General features: G+C 59.8%; 4 protein-coding genes across 4 annotated transcripts; all 4 read left to right on the top strand.

Annotated features, from left to right (window-relative positions):
• The first annotated feature begins 1,527 nt into the window (after nt 1-1,527).
• On the top strand, nt 1,528-3,255 carry LOC149744664 (metallothionein-1E-like). Its single transcript, XM_089902519.1, has 3 exons — nt 1,528-1,696; nt 2,272-2,337; nt 3,049-3,255. Exons 1-3 carry the CDS (start codon nt 1,669-1,671, stop codon nt 3,138-3,140), a joined length of 186 nt encoding a protein of 61 aa, XP_089758645.1. The 5' UTR covers nt 1,528-1,668; the 3' UTR covers nt 3,141-3,255.
• A 3,631-nt stretch (nt 3,256-6,886) lies between these two features.
• Nucleotides 6,887-8,615, top strand: LOC149744663 (metallothionein-1E-like). The gene is made up of 3 exons (XM_089903096.1): nt 6,887-7,056; nt 7,632-7,697; nt 8,409-8,615. Exons 1-3 carry the CDS (start codon nt 7,029-7,031, stop codon nt 8,498-8,500), a joined length of 186 nt encoding a protein of 61 aa, XP_089759222.1. The 5' UTR covers nt 6,887-7,028; the 3' UTR covers nt 8,501-8,615.
• Nucleotides 8,616-12,216: 3,601 nt separating this feature from the next.
• Nucleotides 12,217-13,944, top strand: LOC149744662 (metallothionein-1E-like). The gene is made up of 3 exons (XM_089902518.1): nt 12,217-12,385; nt 12,961-13,026; nt 13,738-13,944. The coding sequence occupies exons 1-3, from the start codon at nt 12,358-12,360 to the stop codon at nt 13,827-13,829; spliced, it is 186 nt and encodes a 61-aa protein (XP_089758644.1). The 5' UTR covers nt 12,217-12,357; the 3' UTR covers nt 13,830-13,944.
• A 3,629-nt stretch (nt 13,945-17,573) lies between these two features.
• Nucleotides 17,574-19,302, top strand: LOC149744661 (metallothionein-1E-like). Its single transcript, XM_089902517.1, has 3 exons — nt 17,574-17,743; nt 18,319-18,384; nt 19,096-19,302. Exons 1-3 carry the CDS (start codon nt 17,716-17,718, stop codon nt 19,185-19,187), a joined length of 186 nt encoding a protein of 61 aa, XP_089758643.1. The 5' UTR covers nt 17,574-17,715; the 3' UTR covers nt 19,188-19,302.
• The last annotated feature ends 1,324 nt before the right edge of the window (nt 19,303-20,626 follow it).

The following is a 20,626-nucleotide window of genomic DNA, read 5'->3' as shown; positions in this document are numbered from 1 at the left end:
GGGCCCTAAAGGGCAAAATAATAGTGTCTGGCTCTCGGGATTAAAGAACTGAATACATGCAAAGAAGGTCAGAGTATACTGGGCACTCAGTGAGTAATCTACCACATCACCCATTCATTCATTTATCTATTTATTTATTTGCTATCATCAGCCTAGGAGACATTGTTCTCCTTCCAGACACGCAAGCAAGGACGGCGTGTTTAGCTCTGTGCTCTGGGCCGTCCCCATCCACCCTGTGAGCGTGGGACCAGTTCCCCCGACGGGGTTACCCTGCCTTCACGCAAAGAGCCGTTGACACTACAGATAGAAAGCCGTGAGGAACACAGTCCGTGCCCTCCTCACAGACACAGAAGGATCCTGCCATTTCTGCTGTCACCTGCATCAGGATTTCCTTACCATTTTCTTTTCAGTGATTTTCTGAAACACGTTATACCAAAAGAAACCTCTTGAGCACTACTGAAGGAGAGAGTCAGAAGGCAGCCACAGAATCATAAATACACTCCTACTGTGTCACCTTGGTCGCCCCCAGGACTGAGCTGGACATGGTGGAGACGGGCTGAGGACGCAGCTCTGGGCCAAAGGGGAGCTTTCTCACTGACTCCCTCTTTCAGCTGCGAAGCGACAAAAGCACAGAAGCAGGGCACCACTCCCCAGCACTGTGTGCCTGCCTCAGTAGCCTCCTTGTACTGTAGGTACTTTGGCCTTTGGGAAACGGGCTCCTGGCTGCTGTCTCCCTTCCCGGTTGGTGTGACAAGTCAAAGAGCAAAAGTGACTAACAAGGCTTGGCATGGACTCCACGGTGAGTAACTGTCAGGACCGCTCAAAGGGAACTATCCACTTGTCTCGCTTTGTTATTTAACGCCAGGTCTGCCCATCACCTACAACGATGCCGTCCCTGGGGAAGCGTCCCATGATTAGGGAACCTCCACCCTGGCGTGGGGGTGGACCGGCTACAGTGACGAGCGCCCCTGGAAAGTTTAGGCAAAGAAGCCCCCGGAGAAATGAGCCACGATCCCTCCAGGAAAGGAAAACACAAGTGGCGACTCGCGGCTGAAGCCAATGTTAACCGCGCTGCGGTTACAGGAGGCGGTACCGGAAAAATGCTTCCAAAGGACCGTGGTGGGGACCGGGGCTGGCAACGCCTGGGGACACATGGATGGGGTCGGCGAAACGGTGGTGAGGGTCACACCCGCCTGCGCTCTCTGACACCGCTCCCCGGCTCCAGCCAAGCCAGGGGACACGAGCGGGAGGCGGGGGCTGTTCTCAGGCTGCAGGAAACGGCGACCCGGAGGCCGGCGGCGCGGGGAAGGCCGGAGGACGCGGGAGCCGGATTCCTGCACAGCCCGCCAACACGGTGGCTGCTCCCGTCGGGCACATTGGGAAGGGGCGGCCAGGGGGCTGGGACACCGCTTACCGCACGGCACCCGGTTCCTCCGCTCCAGCCGGCACCGAAGGGGAATCGTGCGCTCGGCCCCGCCTGTTGCTCACAGCCCGGCCCAGGGCGCGGCGGGCGGCGCGGGTGCAAGGCGGGGGCGGGGCCTCTGCGCCCGGGCCGCCTCCTCGGCCTATAACCGAGCCCCCGGGCTCCTCGCTCCCACACGGCCCCCACCGGACCCGTGAAGCGGCTTCGCCCCTTGCTTTGGACCTCGGGCCTCACTTCTCCTCCAGATGGACCCCAAGTGCTCCTGCCCCACTGGTAAGGGAGCCCCGGCTTTGAGCCTTAGGATGCCCCCTTCCCAGGCACAGGACGAGAAGGGAGGGCTTTGAGTTTGAGCTCGGGAGGACTCCTGTCACGGGTCCAGGGCTTTCTTGGTAGCCAGGCTCCTGAGGGCACGTCAGTCTCCCTTTGCCTCTCTGTTGACACTGAGGGCACGGAGGCTCCAGGCTGTCCTTCTTGAGGTCACCCAGCAGGTCAGGGGATTGCTAGGCCGGGACCCAGTGTTTGCAGGAGGCCTCGGAGCTGCCAGGACTTGATGGGAGGAGCGGACGCTGCCTCTTTGGGGTTCAGGCCGTGGGCCCCGGCCCCCAGCCCCAGTCGGCCTGGGCTGGGTCTGGAGCCCGGGACCTTCCCTGTGGAGTCCCATCAGGAGGGGACCTACTCTCCTCGGACCAGAAGAGAGGAGCTGGGGCTTCTCTATCCGCCTGAGTGGACACGAGCTCCCAGGGCTGGGTCCTGACAGAGGAGGAGGGCTCAGGGAGGCATCGCTGACCGTCTGCTGTAGCTCCTGCATCCCTGTCCCTGCTCACTGCTGGCCTTTCCCTTCCCGGCAGGCGGCTCCTGCGGCTGCGCTGGCTCCTGCACCTGCAAAGCCTGCAGATGCACCTCCTGCAAGAAGAGTGAGTGTGCGGGGCCTTCTCTGGGAATGCGGGGTCTGGGCTGAGTGCGAGGAGGGAGCCCAGAGCTCAGCAGGCAGGCAGGAGCAGGACAGTGACCAAACTTCCCGGCGCCCCCCTCACCAGGAAGGGATTCACAATCAGAGCTGGAATCACCTTCGGCGTGACCGAGACCCAGGCGCGCACTAGAGAACAGGGAGGCTGAGGCCCAGACGGGTCACCAACAAACAACCTCAGACCTGTCACTAGAACTAGTCCTCCTGCCTCCTGAGTCACGCTTCTGAATCCTCTCAGGGACTGAAGCACTTTAGGGACATGAACCAGCGGCCGTGCGTGGCTTCTCGGGCCTTGGTGCAGCCCCTTCCTGTCGAAGCAGCCCAGAGCTTCCCTATCCCGAGCGGGAGCTGCTCTGTGAGGGCTTTGCCTCCGCTTTGATCCTGAGGACTTGGCTCACATCACCGGCGGTGCTGGGGGCTGGCTTTCTCTTGTCCCCAGAGGCCCTGCTCACTGTCTCCCCAAGGCGCTGTGCCCTGTCCTGGGCACAGATGGGCCGGGCAACCTGAACCTAGTGTCTGAGAGCAATTATCTCAGGACAGAGGACACCACCGTAAACCCAGGGTCTGGGCCTGAGGGCGGCTGGGGCCAGGCCTGCTGCTGGGAAGGGTGGTTCCGGACAACGCGTGGTCCGACTGCACGCTGCCCTTGCCTCCCCAGGCTGCTGCTCCTGCTGCCCCGTGGGCTGCGCCAAGTGTGCCCAGGCCTGCGTCTGCAAAGGGGCCTCGGACAAGTGCAGCTGCTGTGCCTGATGTCGCGGAGAGCCTGCCCCGGGTGTCAACGGAGCAAGCAGGACACACCTGCATGTTACCGTTTTTCACACAACCGGACCTGACGCTACATTCCTTTTTCTATGAAATATGTGAGTTGTAATAAAAGCTGTTGACTTTATTCTGGCTCTGTCTTCCTTGGTCTGTCTTGGACAGAGAGACTCCGTGCCCATCAGGGCTGGCGTGGGGAACTGGGCTGGACGTGCAGAGACCTCGGCTCTGGACCAAAGAGTATCCCCCCCCCCACACCCCACACCCCACACCCCCAACACTCACACACACTGAGCGTCTTAGCCGCTTAGGTTAATTTGAGCTTCCGTGTCTCAGCTCCAAAGGATACCCTCGCCAGATGACATAGGGCATTGGACACACAGAGGACACACTCCCTCTACTGCCCTTAGGAGTATGGATTGCAGAGAAAGTTGTCCATTTCTCATTTTCCTTCTCTGGGGGCCCCTGCCAAACTCAGTCCTCGGTGATGAGAGCCTGGAAAGTACCCAGAGGGGATGGAATCCCACACCCCTCTTGTGTGACTTCTGCACGGGGCTTGCGTCTAAAACACCCTGGAGAGACCTCTTTGTATCTTCTGCCACAACTTTTAACCCTGGTCAGTAAAAAGGATCGCTAAGAAAACGTGTCAAAGGACACGATATGTGACACCCAGTTCTCCCTTCAACACGTAAACCCACCTTCACACGTGGAGGAGCAATTCTGAAAATCGGACGCTCTCCTATGTTGCACATACATTGAAAGTGTGCCCGAGTCCTGGGAACACCTCACAGATGCCCCACTGTGTGGACCACACACGCCTGGAGCAGCTCTGCCCCCTGCCTCCCCACAGGGAACATCAGCCTTGGCTTGCCCAGGGCTACGGACAGGACACTCGCCACCCGTGACAGCTCCCTGCGGGGGCTTGGCTCTGAATCTTCGCAAGTTCCTCCCTAGGTCAGGCTGACATCTTCCCTTCCCTCAAAGTCCAGCCCGTGGCTACCCGACACCCCGAAGGAAAGTGATTTGGATTTGGTGGGAATTTCCCAGCTGTTTCCCTGAGACTTGGTTGCAGAAGAAGGACTCCATGTGTTCCTCGGCAGACTGATGGTGGTGCTGCAGTGCGGGGGGCCTGGTGGGGTTTATGAGCAACAAGTGTGGGCTGAGGGAACAGGTAGTGTATTTCAGGAGTTGCGCCCCCTGGCGGTCTGGGGAGGGAACTGCTATTTGATGGGCGCTCTGAGAGAAAGAGGAGACACGTGGCTCAGAAGCCAGGACCAAGATCGGCCACAGGTGCCCCGAGTGCAGAGGGCATTTCGGGAGCCGGCCCGTGCTGCGTGCGTGGGCGTTGGCGTCAGGCACTCAGGTTCACAGCCACCATGCCACTTCCTGACCTGGCAAGTCACCGCTACTCTCTGAGATCTCATTTCCTCCTTTCGATACAAAAGATTAATTTCAAGGAGGGGGAATAAGCGAGATAGTGGCCTGGCTCCTAGCTCGGGCTTCCCGAACGGTGTCCTGTATGATCGCTCTCTCCACACTGACATTTGCGCACAGAGAATCCTTGAGCTCCCCACAAGCTCCTGGAGAAAGGCTCCCTGGTGTGCAAGCAAGCCCATGGTGAGGGCAGAGGTGGATAGGAACCTTGCTTATCCAGTGCCAGAGGGCGTGGGGATGTCCTCCAACAAGCCCCGTGGAACGAGTCACCGCCACAGCATTTGGACAGACTCGGTGAACCTGCGTGGTCTGGAGCGATGGTGCCAATTCCACAGAGGTTAAGCAACCTACCCAAGGGCACACAGCCTATACTCAGAGGACTAAACCTACCCTGCAGCTGTCTCACCTCCCGGCCACAGGGTGCCGGTTATGACATCACTGGAGGCTGAATCCGGCCTCTCCTTTCTCAGGGCTGCAAGGGTCTTCGGAGGCAGTCCAGCTGCGCTCCTGGCTGCAGAGGTGGGCGGCTGAAGCCCAGAGAGGTCACAGAGCTGTGCGGAGGGTTCTGACTGCCGGCTCAGGGCTTTCCCACTGCTGCCTCTGTGCCAGGTGTTCAGTGTCCTCACCCTTCATGGGATGACGTGGTGTCCGGTTGGGCGCGGGGCTGCAGTCAGCCTGCAGGAGGGCCAGTCCCATCTGTGTCACATATAGCCATGTGACATAACCTGTCTGTGGCTCAGTCTCCTGGGCCCTAAAGGGCAAAATAATAGTGTCTGGCTCTCGGGATTAAAGAACTGAATACATGCAAAGAAGGTCAGAGTATACTGGGCACTCAGTGAGTAATCTACCACATCACCCATTCATTCATTTATCTATTTATTTATTTGCTATCATCAGCCTAGGAGACATTGTTCTCCTTCCAGACACGCAAGCAAGGACGGCGTGTTTAGCTCTGTGCTCTGGGCCGTCCCCATCCACCCTGTGAGCGTGGGACCAGTTCCCCCGACGGGGTTACCCTGCCTTCACGCAAAGAGCCGTTGACACTACAGATAGAAAGCCGTGAGGAACACAGTCCGTGCCCTCCTCACAGACACAGAAGGATCCTGCCATTTCTGCTGTCACCTGCATCAGGATTTCCTTACCATTTTCTTTTCAGTGATTTTCTGAAACACGTTATACCAAAAGAAACCTCTTGAGCACTACTGAAGGAGAGAGTCAGAAGGCAGCCACAGAATCATAAATACACTCCTACTGTGTCACCTTGGTCGCCCCCAGGACTGAGCTGGACATGGTGGAGACGGGCTGAGGACGCAGCTCTGGGCCAAAGGGGAGCTTTCTCACTGACTCCCTCTTTCAGCTGCGAAGCGACAAAAGCACAGAAGCAGGGCACCACTCCCCAGCACTGTGTGCCTGCCTCAGTAGCCTCCTTGTACTGTAGGTACTTTGGCCTTTGGGAAACGGGCTCCTGGCTGCTGTCTCCCTTCCCGGTTGGTGTGACAAGTCAAAGAGCAAAAGTGACTAACAAGGCTTGGCATGGACTCCACGGTGAGTAACTGTCAGGACCGCTCAAAGGGAACTATCCACTTGTCTCGCTTTGTTATTTAACGCCAGGTCTGCCCATCACCTACAACGATGCCGTCCCTGGGGAAGCGTCCCATGATTAGGGAACCTCCACCCTGGCGTGGGGGTGGACCGGCTACAGTGACGAGCGCCCCTGGAAAGTTTAGGCAAAGAAGCCCCCGGAGAAATGAGCCACGATCCCTCCAGGAAAGGAAAACACAAGTGGCGACTCGCGGCTGAAGCCAATGTTCACCGCGCTGCGGTTACAGGAGGCGGTACCGGAAAAATGCTTCCAAAGGACCGTGGTGGGGACCGGGGCTGGCAACGCCTGGGGACACATGGATGGGGTCGGCGAAACGGTGGTGAGGGTCACACCCGCCTGCGCTCTCTGACACCGCTCCCCGGCTCCAGCCAAGCCAGGGGACACGAGCGGGAGGCGGGGGCTGTTCTCAGGCTGCAGGAAACGGCGACCCGGAGGCCGGCGGCGCGGGGCCTGGGGCGGGGAAGGCCGGAGGACGCGGGAGCCGGATTCCTGCACAGCCCGCCAACACGGTGGCTGCTCCCGTCGGGCACATTGGGAAGGGGCGGCCAGGGGGCTGGGACAGCGCTTACCGCACGGCACCCGGTTCCTCCGCTCCAGCCGGCACCGAAGGGGAATCGTGCGCTCGGCCCCGCCTGTTGCTCACAGCCCGGCCCAGGGCGCGGCGGGCGGCGCGGGCGCCGATCCGCGGGGCGGGTGCAAGGCGGGGGCGGGGCCTCTGCGCCCGGGCCGCCTCCTCGGCCTATAACCGAGCCCCCGGGCTCCTCGCTCCCACACGGCCCCCACCGGACCCGTGAAGCGGCTTCGCCCCTTGCTTTGGACCTCGGGCCTCACTTCTCCTCCAGATGGACCCCAAGTGCTCCTGCCCCACTGGTAAGGGAGCCCCGGCTTTGAGCCTTAGGATGCCCCCTTCCCAGGCACAGGACGAGAAGGGAGGGCTTTGAGTTTGAGCTCGGGAGGACTCCTGTCACGGGTCCAGGGCTTTCTTGGTAGCCAGGCTCCTGAGGGCACGTCAGTCTCCCTTTGCCTCTCTGTTGACACTGAGGGCACGGAGGCTCCAGGCTGTCCTTCTTGAGGTCACCCAGCAGGTCAGGGGATTGCTAGGCCGGGACCCAGTGTTTGCAGGAGGCCTCGGAGCTGCCAGGACTTGATGGGAGGAGCGGACGCTGCCTCTTTGGGGTTCAGGCCGTGGGCCCCGGCCCCCAGCCCCAGTCGGCCTGGGCTGGGTCTGGAGCCCGGGACCTTCCCTGTGGAGTCCCATCAGGAGGGGACCTACTCTCCTCGGACCAGAAGAGAGGAGCTGGGGCTTCTCTATCCGCCTGAGTGGACACGAGCTCCCAGGGCTGGGTCCTGACAGAGGAGGAGGGCTCAGGGAGGCATCGCTGACCGTCTGCTGTAGCTCCTGCATCCCTGTCCCTGCTCACTGCTGGCCTTTCCCTTCCCGGCAGGCGGCTCCTGCGGCTGCGCTGGCTCCTGCACCTGCAAAGCCTGCAGATGCACCTCCTGCAAGAAGAGTGAGTGTGCGGGGCCTTCTCTGGGAATGCGGGGTCTGGGCTGAGTGCGAGGAGGGAGCCCAGAGCTCAGCAGGCAGGCAGGAGCAGGACAGTGACCAAACTTCCCGGCGCCCCCCTCACCAGGAAGGGATTCACAATCAGAGCTGGAATCACCTTCGGCGTGACCGAGACCCAGGCGCGCACTAGAGAACAGGGAGGCTGAGGCCCAGACGGGTCACCAACAAACAACCTCAGACCTGTCACTAGAACTAGTCCTCCTGCCTCCTGAGTCACGCTTCTGAATCCTCTCAGGGACTGAAGCACTTTAGGGACATGAACCAGCGGCCGTGCGTGGCTTCTCGGGCCTTGGTGCAGCCCCTTCCTGTCGAAGCAGCCCAGAGCTTCCCTATCCCGAGCGGGAGCTGCTCTGTGAGGGCTTTGCCTCCGCTTTGATCCTGAGGACTTGGCTCACATCACCGGCGGTGCTGGGGGCTGGCTTTCTCTTGTCCCCAGAGGCCCTGCTCACTGTCTCCCCAAGGCGCTGTGCCCTGTCCTGGGCACAGATGGGCCGGGCAACCTGAACCTAGTGTCTGAGAGCAATTATCTCAGGACAGAGGACACCACCGTAAACCCAGGGTCTGGGCCTGAGGGCGGCTGGGGCCAGGCCTGCTGCTGGGAAGGGTGGTTCCGGACAACGCGTGGTCCGACTGCACGCTGCCCTTGCCTCCCCAGGCTGCTGCTCCTGCTGCCCCGTGGGCTGCGCCAAGTGTGCCCAGGCCTGCGTCTGCAAAGGGGCCTCGGACAAGTGCAGCTGCTGTGCCTGATGTCGCGGAGAGCCTGCCCCGGGTGTCAACGGAGCAAGCAGGACACACCTGCATGTTACCGTTTTTCACACAACCGGACCTGACGCTACATTCCTTTTTCTATGAAATATGTGAGTTGTAATAAAAGCTGTTGACTTTATTCTGGCTCTGTCTTCCTTGGTCTGTCTTGGACAGAGAGACTCCGTGCCCATCAGGGCTGGCGTGGGGAACTGGGCTGGACGTGCAGAGACCTCGGCTCTGGACCAAAGAGTATCCCCCCCCCCACACCCCACACCCCACACCCCCAACACTCACACACACTGAGCGTCTTAGCCGCTTAGGTTAATTTGAGCTTCCGTGTCTCAGCTCCAAAGGATACCCTCGCCAGATGACATAGGGCATTGGACACACAGAGGACACACTCCCTCTACTGCCCTTAGGAGTATGGATTGCAGAGAAAGTTGTCCATTTCTCATTTTCCTTCTCTGGGGGCCCCTGCCAAACTCAGTCCTCGGTGATGAGAGCCTGGAAAGTACCCAGAGGGGATGGAATCCCACACCCCTCTTGTGTGACTTCTGCACGGGGCTTGCGTCTAAAACACCCTGGAGAGACCTCTTTGTATCTTCTGCCACAACTTTTAACCCTGGTCAGTAAAAAGGATCGCTAAGAAAACGTGTCAAAGGACACGATATGTGACACCCAGTTCTCCCTTCAACACGTAAACCCACCTTCACACGTGGAGGAGCAATTCTGAAAATCGGACGCTCTCCTATGTTGCACATACATTGAAAGTGTGCCCGAGTCCTGGGAACACCTCACAGATGCCCCACTGTGTGGACCACACACGCCTGGAGCAGCTCTGCCCCCTGCCTCCCCACAGGGAACATCAGCCTTGGCTTGCCCAGGGCTACGGACAGGACACTCGCCACCCGTGACAGCTCCCTGCGGGGGCTTGGCTCTGAATCTTCGCAAGTTCCTCCCTAGGTCAGGCTGACATCTTCCCTTCCCTCAAAGTCCAGCCCGTGGCTACCCGACACCCCGAAGGAAAGTGATTTGGATTTGGTGGGAATTTCCCAGCTGTTTCCCTGAGACTTGGTTGCAGAAGAAGGACTCCATGTGTTCCTCGGCAGACTGATGGTGGTGCTGCAGTGCGGGGGGCCTGGTGGGGTTTATGAGCAACAAGTGTGGGCTGAGGGAACAGGTAGTGTATTTCAGGAGTTGCGCCCCCTGGCGGTCTGGGGAGGGAACTGCTATTTGATGGGCGCTCTGAGAGAAAGAGGAGACACGTGGCTCAGAAGCCAGGACCAAGATCGGCCACAGGTGCCCCGAGTGCAGAGGGCATTTCGGGAGCCGGCCCGTGCTGCGTGCGTGGGCGTTGGCGTCAGGCACTCAGGTTCACAGCCACCATGCCACTTCCTGACCTGGCAAGTCACCGCTACTCTCTGAGATCTCATTTCCTCCTTTCGATACAAAAGATTAATTTCAAGGAGGGGGAATAAGCGAGATAGTGGCCTGGCTCCTAGCTCGGGCTTCCCGAACGGTGTCCTGTATGATCGCTCTCTCCACACTGACATTTGCGCACAGAGAATCCTTGAGCTCCCCACAAGCTCCTGGAGAAAGGCTCCCTGGTGTGCAAGCAAGCCCATGGTGAGGGCAGAGGTGGATAGGAACCTTGCTTATCCAGTGCCAGAGGGCGTGGGGATGTCCTCCAACAAGCCCCGTGGAACGAGTCACCGCCACAGCATTTGGACAGACTCGGTGAACCTGCGTGGTCTGGAGCGATGGTGCCAATTCCACAGAGGTTAAGCAACCTACCCAAGGGCACACAGCCTATACTCAGAGGACTAAACCTACCCTGCAGCTGTCTCACCTCCCGGCCACAGGGTGCCGGTTATGACATCACTGGAGGCTGAATCCGGCCTCTCCTTTCTCAGGGCTGCAAGGGTCTTCGGAGGCAGTCCAGCTGCGCTCCTGGCTGCAGAGGTGGGCGGCTGAAGCCCAGAGAGGTCACAGAGCTGTGCGGAGGGTTCTGACTGCCGGCTCAGGGCTTTCCCACTGCTGCCTCTGTGCCAGGTGTTCAGTGTCCTCACCCTTCATGGGATGACGTGGTGTCCGGTTGGGCGCGGGGCTGCAGTCAGCCTGCAGGAGGGCCAGTCCCATCTGTGTCACATATAGCCATGTGACATAACCTGTCTGTGGCTCAGTCTCCTGGGCCCTAAAGGGCAAAATAATAGTGTCTGGCTCTCGGGATTAAAGAACTGAATACATGCAAAGAAGGTCAGAGTATACTGGGCACTCAGTGAGTAATCTACCACATCACCCATTCATTCATTTATCTATTTATTTATTTGCTATCATCAGCCTAGGAGACATTGTTCTCCTTCCAGACACGCAAGCAAGGACGGCGTGTTTAGCTCTGTGCTCTGGGCCGTCCCCATCCACCCTGTGAGCGTGGGACCAGTTCCCCCGACGGGGTTACCCTGCCTTCACGCAAAGAGCCGTTGACACTACAGATAGAAAGCCGTGAGGAACACAGTCCGTGCCCTCCTCACAGACACAGAAGGATCCTGCCATTTCTGCTGTCACCTGCATCAGGATTTCCTTACCATTTTCTTTTCAGTGATTTTCTGAAACACGTTATACCAAAAGAAACCTCTTGAGCACTAGTGAAGGAGAGAGTCAGAAGGCAGCCACAGAATCATAAATACACTCCTACTGTGTCACCTTGGTCGCCCCCAGGACTGAGCTGGACATGGTGGAGACGGGCTGAGGACGCAGCTCTGGGCCAAAGGGGAGCTTTCTCACTGACTCCCTCTTTCAGCTGCGAAGCGACAAAAGCACAGAAGCAGGGCACCACTCCCCAGCACTGTGTGCCTGCCTCAGTAGCCTCCTTGTACTGTAGGTACTTTGGCCTTTGGGAAACGGGCTCCTGGCTGCTGTCTCCCTTCCCGGTTGGTGTGACAAGTCAAAGAGCAAAAGTGACTAACAAGGCTTGGCATGGACTCCACGGTGAGTAACTGTCAGGACCGCTCAAAGGGAACTATCCACTTGTCTCGCTTTGTTATTTAACGCCAGGTCTGCCCATCACCTACAACGATGCCGTCCCTGGGGAAGCGTCCCATGATTAGGGAACCTCCACCCTGGCGTGGGGGTGGACCGGCTACAGTGACGAGCGCCCCTGGAAAGTTTAGGCAAAGAAGCCCCCGGAGAAATGAGCCACGATCCCTCCAGGAAAGGAAAACACAAGTGGCGACTCGCGGCTGAAGCCAATGTTCACCGCGCTGCGGTTACAGGAGGCGGTACCGGAAAAATGCTTCCAAAGGACCGTGGTGGGGACCGGGGCTGGCAACGCCTGGGGACACATGGATGGGGTCGGCGAAACGGTGGTGAGGGTCACACCCGCCTGCGCTCTCTGACACCGCTCCCCGGCTCCAGCCAAGCCAGGGGACACGAGCGGGAGGCGGGGGCTGTTCTCAGGCTGCAGGAAACGGCGACCCGGAGGCCGGCGGCGCGGGGAAGGCCGGAGGACGCGGGAGCCGGATTCCTGCACAGCCCGCCAACACGGTGGCTGCTCCCGTCGGGCACATTGGGAAGGGGCGGCCAGGGGGCTGGGACACCGCTTACCGCACGGCACCCGGTTCCTCCGCTCCAGCCGGCACCGAAGGGGAATCGTGCGCTCGGCCCCGCCTGTTGCTCACAGCCCGGCCCAGGGCGCGGCGGGCGGCGCGGGTGCAAGGCGGGGGCGGGGCCTCTGCGCCCGGGCCGCCTCCTCGGCCTATAACCGAGCCCCCGGGCTCCTCGCTCCCACACGGCCCCCACCGGACCCGTGAAGCGGCTTCGCCCCTTGCTTTGGACCTCGGGCCTCACTTCTCCTCCAGATGGACCCCAAGTGCTCCTGCCCCACTGGTAAGGGAGCCCCGGCTTTGAGCCTTAGGATGCCCCCTTCCCAGGCACAGGACGAGAAGGGAGGGCTTTGAGTTTGAGCTCGGGAGGACTCCTGTCACGGGTCCAGGGCTTTCTTGGTAGCCAGGCTCCTGAGGGCACGTCAGTCTCCCTTTGCCTCTCTGTTGACACTGAGGGCACGGAGGCTCCAGGCTGTCCTTCTTGAGGTCACCCAGCAGGTCAGGGGATTGCTAGGCCGGGACCCAGTGTTTGCAGGAGGCCTCGGAGCTGCCAGGACTTGATGGGAGGAGCGGACGCTGCCTCTTTGGGGTTCAGGCCGTGGGCCCCGGCCCCCAGCCCCAGTCGGCCTGGGCTGGGTCTGGAGCCCGGGACCTTCCCTGTGGAGTCCCATCAGGAGGGGACCTACTCTCCTCGGACCAGAAGAGAGGAGCTGGGGCTTCTCTATCCGCCTGAGTGGACACGAGCTCCCAGGGCTGGGTCCTGACAGAGGAGGAGGGCTCAGGGAGGCATCGCTGACCGTCTGCTGTAGCTCCTGCATCCCTGTCCCTGCTCACTGCTGGCCTTTCCCTTCCCGGCAGGCGGCTCCTGCGGCTGCGCTGGCTCCTGCACCTGCAAAGCCTGCAGATGCACCTCCTGCAAGAAGAGTGAGTGTGCGGGGCCTTCTCTGGGAATGCGGGGTCTGGGCTGAGTGCGAGGAGGGAGCCCAGAGCTCAGCAGGCAGGCAGGAGCAGGACAGTGACCAAACTTCCCGGCGCCCCCCTCACCAGGAAGGGATTCACAATCAGAGCTGGAATCACCTTCGGCGTGACCGAGACCCAGGCGCGCACTAGAGAACAGGGAGGCTGAGGCCCAGACGGGTCACCAACAAACAACCTCAGACCTGTCACTAGAACTAGTCCTCCTGCCTCCTGAGTCACGCTTCTGAATCCTCTCAGGGACTGAAGCACTTTAGGGACATGAACCAGCGGCCGTGCGTGGCTTCTCGGGCCTTGGTGCAGCCCCTTCCTGTCGAAGCAGCCCAGAGCTTCCCTATCCCGAGCGGGAGCTGCTCTGTGAGGGCTTTGCCTCCGCTTTGATCCTGAGGACTTGGCTCACATCACCGGCGGTGCTGGGGGCTGGCTTTCTCTTGTCCCCAGAGGCCCTGCTCACTGTCTCCCCAAGGCGCTGTGCCCTGTCCTGGGCACAGATGGGCCGGGCAACCTGAACCTAGTGTCTGAGAGCAATTATCTCAGGACAGAGGACACCACCGTAAACCCAGGGTCTGGGCCTGAGGGCGGCTGGGGCCAGGCCTGCTGCTGGGAAGGGTGGTTCCGGACAACGCGTGGTCCGACTGCACGCTGCCCTTGCCTCCCCAGGCTGCTGCTCCTGCTGCCCCGTGGGCTGCGCCAAGTGTGCCCAGGCCTGCGTCTGCAAAGGGGCCTCGGACAAGTGCAGCTGCTGTGCCTGATGTCGCGGAGAGCCTGCCCCGGGTGTCAACGGAGCAAGCAGGACACACCTGCATGTTACCGTTTTTCACACAACCGGACCTGACGCTACATTCCTTTTTCTATGAAATATGTGAGTTGTAATAAAAGCTGTTGACTTTATTCTGGCTCTGTCTTCCTTGGTCTGTCTTGGACAGAGAGACTCCGTGCCCATCAGGGCTGGCGTGGGGAACTGGGCTGGACGTGCAGAGACCTCGGCTCTGGACCAAAGAGTACCCCCCCCCACACCCCACACCCCACACCCCCAACACTCACACACACTGAGCGTCTTAGCCGCTTAGGTTAATTTGAGCTTCCGTGTCTCAGCTCCAAAGGATACCCTCGCCAGATGACATAGGGCATTGGACACACAGAGGACACACTCCCTCTACTGCCCTTAGGAGTATGGATTGCAGAGAAAGTTGTCCATTTCTCATTTTCCTTCTCTGGGGGCCCCTGCCAAACTCAGTCCTCGGTGATGAGAGCCTGGAAAGTACCCAGAGGGGATGGAATCCCACACCCCTCTTGTGTGACTTCTGCACGGGGCTTGCGTCTAAAACACCCTGGAGAGACCTCTTTGTATCTTCTGCCACAACTTTTAACCCTGGTCAGTAAAAAGGATCGCTAAGAAAACGTGTCAAAGGACACGATATGTGACACCCAGTTCTCCCTTCAACACGTAAACCCACCTTCACACGTGGAGGAGCAATTCTGAAAATCGGACGCTCTCCTATGTTGCACATACATTGAAAGTGTGCCCGAGTCCTGGGAACACCTCACAGATGCCCCACTGTGTGGACCACACACGCCTGGAGCAGCTCTGCCCCCTGCCTCCCCACAGGGAACATCAGCCTTGGCTTGCCCAGGGCTACGGACAGGACACTCGCCACCCGTGACAGCTCCCTGCGGGGGCTTGGCTCTGAATCTTCGCAAGTTCCTCCCTAGGTCAGGCTGACATCTTCCCTTCCCTCAAAGTCCAGCCCGTGGCTACCCGACACCCCGAAGGAAAGTGATTTGGATTTGGTGGGAATTTCCCAGCTGTTTCCCTGAGACTTGGTTGCAGAAGAAGGACTCCATGTGTTCCTCGGCAGACTGATGGTGGTGCTGCAGTGCGGGGGGCCTGGTGGGGTTTATGAGCAACAAGTGTGGGCTGAGGGAACAGGTAGTGTATTTCAGGAGTTGCGCCCCCTGGCGGTCTGGGGAGGGAACTGCTATTTGATGGGCGCTCTGAGAGAAAGAGGAGACACGTGGCTCAGAAGCCAGGACCAAGATCGGCCACAGGTGCCCCGAGTGCAGAGGGCATTTCGGGAGCCGGCCCGTGCTGCGTGCGTGGGCGTTGGTGTCAGGCACTCAGGTTCACAGCCACCATGCCACTTCCTGACCTGGCAAGTCACCGCTACTCTCTGAGATCTCATTTCCTCCTTTCGATACAAAAGATTAATTTCAAGGAGGGGGAATAAGCGAGATAGTGGCCTGGCTCCTAGCTCGGGCTTCCCGAACGGTGTCCTGTATGATCGCTCTCTCCACACTGACATTTGCGCACAGAGAATCCTTGAGCTCCCCACAAGCTCCTGGAGAAAGGCTCCCTGGTGTGCAAGCAAGCCCATGGTGAGGGCAGAGGTGGATAGGAACCTTGCTTATCCAGTGCCAGAGGGCGTGGGGATGTCCTCCAACAAGCCCCGTGGAACGAGTCACCGCCACAGCATTTGGACAGACTCGGTGAACCTGCGTGGTCTGGAGCGATGGTGCCAATTCCACAGAGGTTAAGCAACCTACCCAAGGGCACACAGCCTATACTCAGAGGACTAAACCTACCCTGCAGCTGTCTCACCTCCCGGCCACAGGGTGCCGGTTATGACATCACTGGAGGCTGAATCCGGCCTCTCCTTTCTCAGGGCTGCAAGGGTCTTCGGAGGCAGTCCAGCTGCGCTCCTGGCTGCAGAGGTGGGCGGCTGAAGCCCAGAGAGGTCACAGAGCTGTGCGGAGGGTTCTGACTGCCGGCTCAGGGCTTTCCCACTGCTGCCTCTGTGCCAGGTGTTCAGTGTCCTCACCCTTCATGGGATGACGTGGTGTCCGGTTGGGCGCGGGGCTGCAGTCAGCCTGCAGGAGGGCCAGTCCCATCTGTGTCACATATAGCCATGTGACATAACCTGTCTGTGGCTCAGTCTCCTGGGCCCTAAAGGGCAAAATAATAGTGTCTGGCTCTCGGGATTAAAGAACTGAATACATGCAAAGAAGGTCAGAGTATACTGGGCACTCAGTGAGTAATCTACCACATCACCCATTCATTCATTTATCTATTTATTTATTTGCTATCATCAGCCTAGGAGACATTGTTCTCCTTCCAGACACGCAAGCAAGGACGGCGTGTTTAGCTCTGTGCTCTGGGCCGTCCCCATCCACCCTGTGAGCGTGGGACCAGTTCCCCCGACGGGGTTACCCTGCCTTCACGCAAAGAGCCGTTGACACTACAGATAGAAAGCCGTGAGGAACACAGTCCGTGCCCTCCTCACAGACACAGAAGGATCCTGCCATTTCTGCTGTCACCTGCATCAGGATTTCCTTACCATTTTCTTTTCAGTGATTTTCTGAAACACGTTATACCAAAAGAAACCTCTTGAGCACTAGTGAAGGAGAGAGTCAGAAGGCAGCCACAGAATCATAAATACACTCCTACTGTGTCACCTTGGTCGCCCCCAGGACTGAGCTGGACATGGTGGAGACGGGCTGAGGACGCAGCTCTGGGCCAAAGGGGAGCTTTCTCACTGACTCCCTCTTTCAGCTGCGAAGCGACAAAAGCACAGAAGCAGGGCACCACTCCCCAGCACTGTGTGCCTGCCTCAGTAGCCTCCTTGTACTGTAGGTACTTTGGCCTTTGGGAAACGGGCTCCTGGCTGCTGTCTCCCTTCCCGGTTGGTGTGACAAGTCAAAGAGCAAAAGTGACTAACAAGGCTTGGCATGGACTCCACGGTGAGTAACTGTCAGGACCGCTCAAAGGGAACTATCCACTTGTCTCGCTTTGTTATTTAACGCCAGGTCTGCCCATCACCTACAACGATGCCGTCCCTGGGGAAGCGTCCCATGATTAGGGAACCTCCACCCTGGCGTGGGGGTGGACCGGCTACAGTGACGAGCGCCCCTGGAAAGTTTAGGCAAAGAAGCCCCCGGAGAAATGAGCCACGATCCCTCCAGGAAAGGAAAACACAAGTGGCGACTCGCGGCTGAAGCCAATGTTCACCGCGCTGCGGTTACAGGAGGCGGTACCGGAAAAATGCTTCCAAAGGACCGTGGTGGGGACCGGGGCTGGCAACGCCTGGGGACACATGGATGGGGTCGGCGAAACGGTGGTGAGGGTCACACCCGCCTGCGCTCTCTGACACCGCTCCCCGGCTCCAGCCAAGCCAGGGGACACGAGCGGGAGGCGGGGGCTGTTCTCAGGCTGCAGGAAACGGCGACCCGGAGGCCGGCGGCGCGGGGCCTGGGGCGGGGAAGGCCGGAGGACGCGGGAGCCGGATTCCTGCACAGCCCGCCAACACGGTGGCTGCTCCCGTCGGGCACATTGGGAAGGGGCGGCCAGGGGGCTGGGACAGCGCTTACCGCACGGCACCCGGTTCCTCCGCTCCAGCCGGCACCGAAGGGGAATCGTGCGCTCGGCCCCGCCTGTTGCTCACAGCCCGGCCCAGGGCGCGGCGGGCGGCGCGGGCGCCGATCCGCGGGGCGGGTGCAAGGCGGGGGCGGGGCCTCTGCGCCCGGGCCGCCTCCTCGGCCTATAACCGAGCCCCCGGGCTCCTCGCTCCCACACGGCCCCCACCGGACCCGTGAAGCGGCTTCGCCCCTTGCTTTGGACCTCGGGCCTCACTTCTCCTCCAGATGGACCCCAAGTGCTCCTGCCCCACTGGTAAGGGAGCCCCGGCTTTGAGCCTTAGGATGCCCCCTTCCCAGGCACAGGACGAGAAGGGAGGGCTTTGAGTTTGAGCTCGGGAGGACTCCTGTCACGGGTCCAGGGCTTTCTTGGTAGCCAGGCTCCTGAGGGCACGTCAGTCTCCCTTTGCCTCTCTGTTGACACTGAGGGCACGGAGGCTCCAGGCTGTCCTTCTTGAGGTCACCCAGCAGGTCAGGGGATTGCTAGGCCGGGACCCAGTGTTTGCAGGAGGCCTCGGAGCTGCCAGGACTTGATGGGAGGAGCGGACGCTGCCTCTTTGGGGTTCAGGCCGTGGGCCCCGGCCCCCAGCCCCAGTCGGCCTGGGCTGGGTCTGGAGCCCGGGACCTTCCCTGTGGAGTCCCATCAGGAGGGGACCTACTCTCCTCGGACCAGAAGAGAGGAGCTGGGGCTTCTCTATCCGCCTGAGTGGACACGAGCTCCCAGGGCTGGGTCCTGACAGAGGAGGAGGGCTCAGGGAGGCATCGCTGACCGTCTGCTGTAGCTCCTGCATCCCTGTCCCTGCTCACTGCTGGCCTTTCCCTTCCCGGCAGGCGGCTCCTGCGGCTGCGCTGGCTCCTGCACCTGCAAAGCCTGCAGATGCACCTCCTGCAAGAAGAGTGAGTGTGCGGGGCCTTCTCTGGGAATGCGGGGTCTGGGCTGAGTGCGAGGAGGGAGCCCAGAGCTCAGCAGGCAGGCAGGAGCAGGACAGTGACCAAACTTCCCGGCGCCCCCCTCACCAGGAAGGGATTCACAATCAGAGCTGGAATCACCTTCGGCGTGACCGAGACCCAGGCGCGCACTAGAGAACAGGGAGGCTGAGGCCCAGACGGGTCACCAACAAACAACCTCAGACCTGTCACTAGAACTAGTCCTCCTGCCTCCTGAGTCACGCTTCTGAATCCTCTCAGGGACTGAAGCACTTTAGGGACATGAACCAGCGGCCGTGCGTGGCTTCTCGGGCCTTGGTGCAGCCCCTTCCTGTCGAAGCAGCCCAGAGCTTCCCTATCCCGAGCGGGAGCTGCTCTGTGAGGGCTTTGCCTCCGCTTTGATCCTGAGGACTTGGCTCACATCACCGGCGGTGCTGGGGGCTGGCTTTCTCTTGTCCCCAGAGGCCCTGCTCACTGTCTCCCCAAGGCGCTGTGCCCTGTCCTGGGCACAGATGGGCCGGGCAACCTGAACCTAGTGTCTGAGAGCAATTATCTCAGGACAGAGGACACCACCGTAAACCCAGGGTCTGGGCCTGAGGGCGGCTGGGGCCAGGCCTGCTGCTGGGAAGGGTGGTTCCGGACAACGCGTGGTCCGACTGCACGCTGCCCTTGCCTCCCCAGGCTGCTGCTCCTGCTGCCCCGTGGGCTGCGCCAAGTGTGCCCAGGCCTGCGTCTGCAAAGGGGCCTCGGACAAGTGCAGCTGCTGTGCCTGATGTCGCGGAGAGCCTGCCCCGGGTGTCAACGGAGCAAGCAGGACACACCTGCATGTTACCGTTTTTCACACAACCGGACCTGACGCTACATTCCTTTTTCTATGAAATATGTGAGTTGTAATAAAAGCTGTTGACTTTATTCTGGCTCTGTCTTCCTTGGTCTGTCTTGGACAGAGAGACTCCGTGCCCATCAGGGCTGGCGTGGGGAACTGGGCTGGACGTGCAGAGACCTCGGCTCTGGACCAAAGAGTATCCCCCCCCCCACACCCCACACCCCACACCCCCAACACTCACACACACTGAGCGTCTTAGCCGCTTAGGTTAATTTGAGCTTCCGTGTCTCAGCTCCAAAGGATACCCTCGCCAGATGACATAGGGCATTGGACACACAGAGGACACACTCCCTCTACTGCCCTTAGGAGTATGGATTGCAGAGAAAGTTGTCCATTTCTCATTTTCCTTCTCTGGGGGCCCCTGCCAAACTCAGTCCTCGGTGATGAGAGCCTGGAAAGTACCCAGAGGGGATGGAATCCCACACCCCTCTTGTGTGACTTCTGCACGGGGCTTGCGTCTAAAACACCCTGGAGAGACCTCTTTGTATCTTCTGCCACAACTTTTAACCCTGGTCAGTAAAAAGGATCGCTAAGAAAACGTGTCAAAGGACACGATATGTGACACCCAGTTCTCCCTTCAACACGTAAACCCACCTTCACACGTGGAGGAGCAATTCTGAAAATCGGACGCTCTCCTATGTTGCACATACATTGAAAGTGTGCCCGAGTCCTGGGAACACCTCACAGATGCCCCACTGTGTGGACCACACACGCCTGGAGCAGCTCTGCCCCCTGCCTCCCCACAGGGAACATCAGCCTTGGCTTGCCCAGGGCTACGGACAGGACACTCGCCACCCGTGACAGCTCCCTGCGGGGGCTTGGCTCTGAATCTTCGCAAGTTCCTCCCTAGGTCAGGCTGACATCTTCCCTTCCCTCAAAGTCCAGCCCGTGGCTACCCGACACCCCGAAGGAAAGTGATTTGGATTTGGTGGGAATTTCCCAGCTGTTTCCCTGAGACTTGGTTGCAGAAGAAGGACTCCATGTGTTCCTCGGCAGACTGATGGTGGTGCTGCAGTGCGGGGGGCCTGGTGGGGTTTATGAGCAACAAGTGTGGGCTGAGGGAACAGGTAGTGTATTTCAGGAGTTGCGCCCCCTGGCGGTCTGGGGAGGGAACTGCTATTTGATGGGCGCTCTGAGAGAAAGAGGAGACACGTGGCTCAGAAGCCAGGACCAAGATCGGCCACAGGTGCCCCGAGTGCAGAGGGCATTTCGGGAGCCGGCCCGTGCTGCGTGCGTGGGCGTTGGCGTCAGGCACTCAGGTTCACAGCCACCATGCCACTTCCTGACCTGGCAAGTCACCGCTACTCTCTGAGATCTCATTTCCTC

This window comes from Delphinapterus leucas, chromosome 20, assembly GCF_059928025.1.
Source record: "Delphinapterus leucas isolate spDelLeu-1000000601 "Yukka" chromosome 20, BTC_Dleu_Yukka2, whole genome shotgun sequence".
Classification (NCBI taxonomy): domain Eukaryota; kingdom Metazoa; phylum Chordata; class Mammalia; order Artiodactyla; family Monodontidae; genus Delphinapterus; species Delphinapterus leucas.
This window is presented reverse-complemented; position numbering and strand designations above follow the sequence as displayed.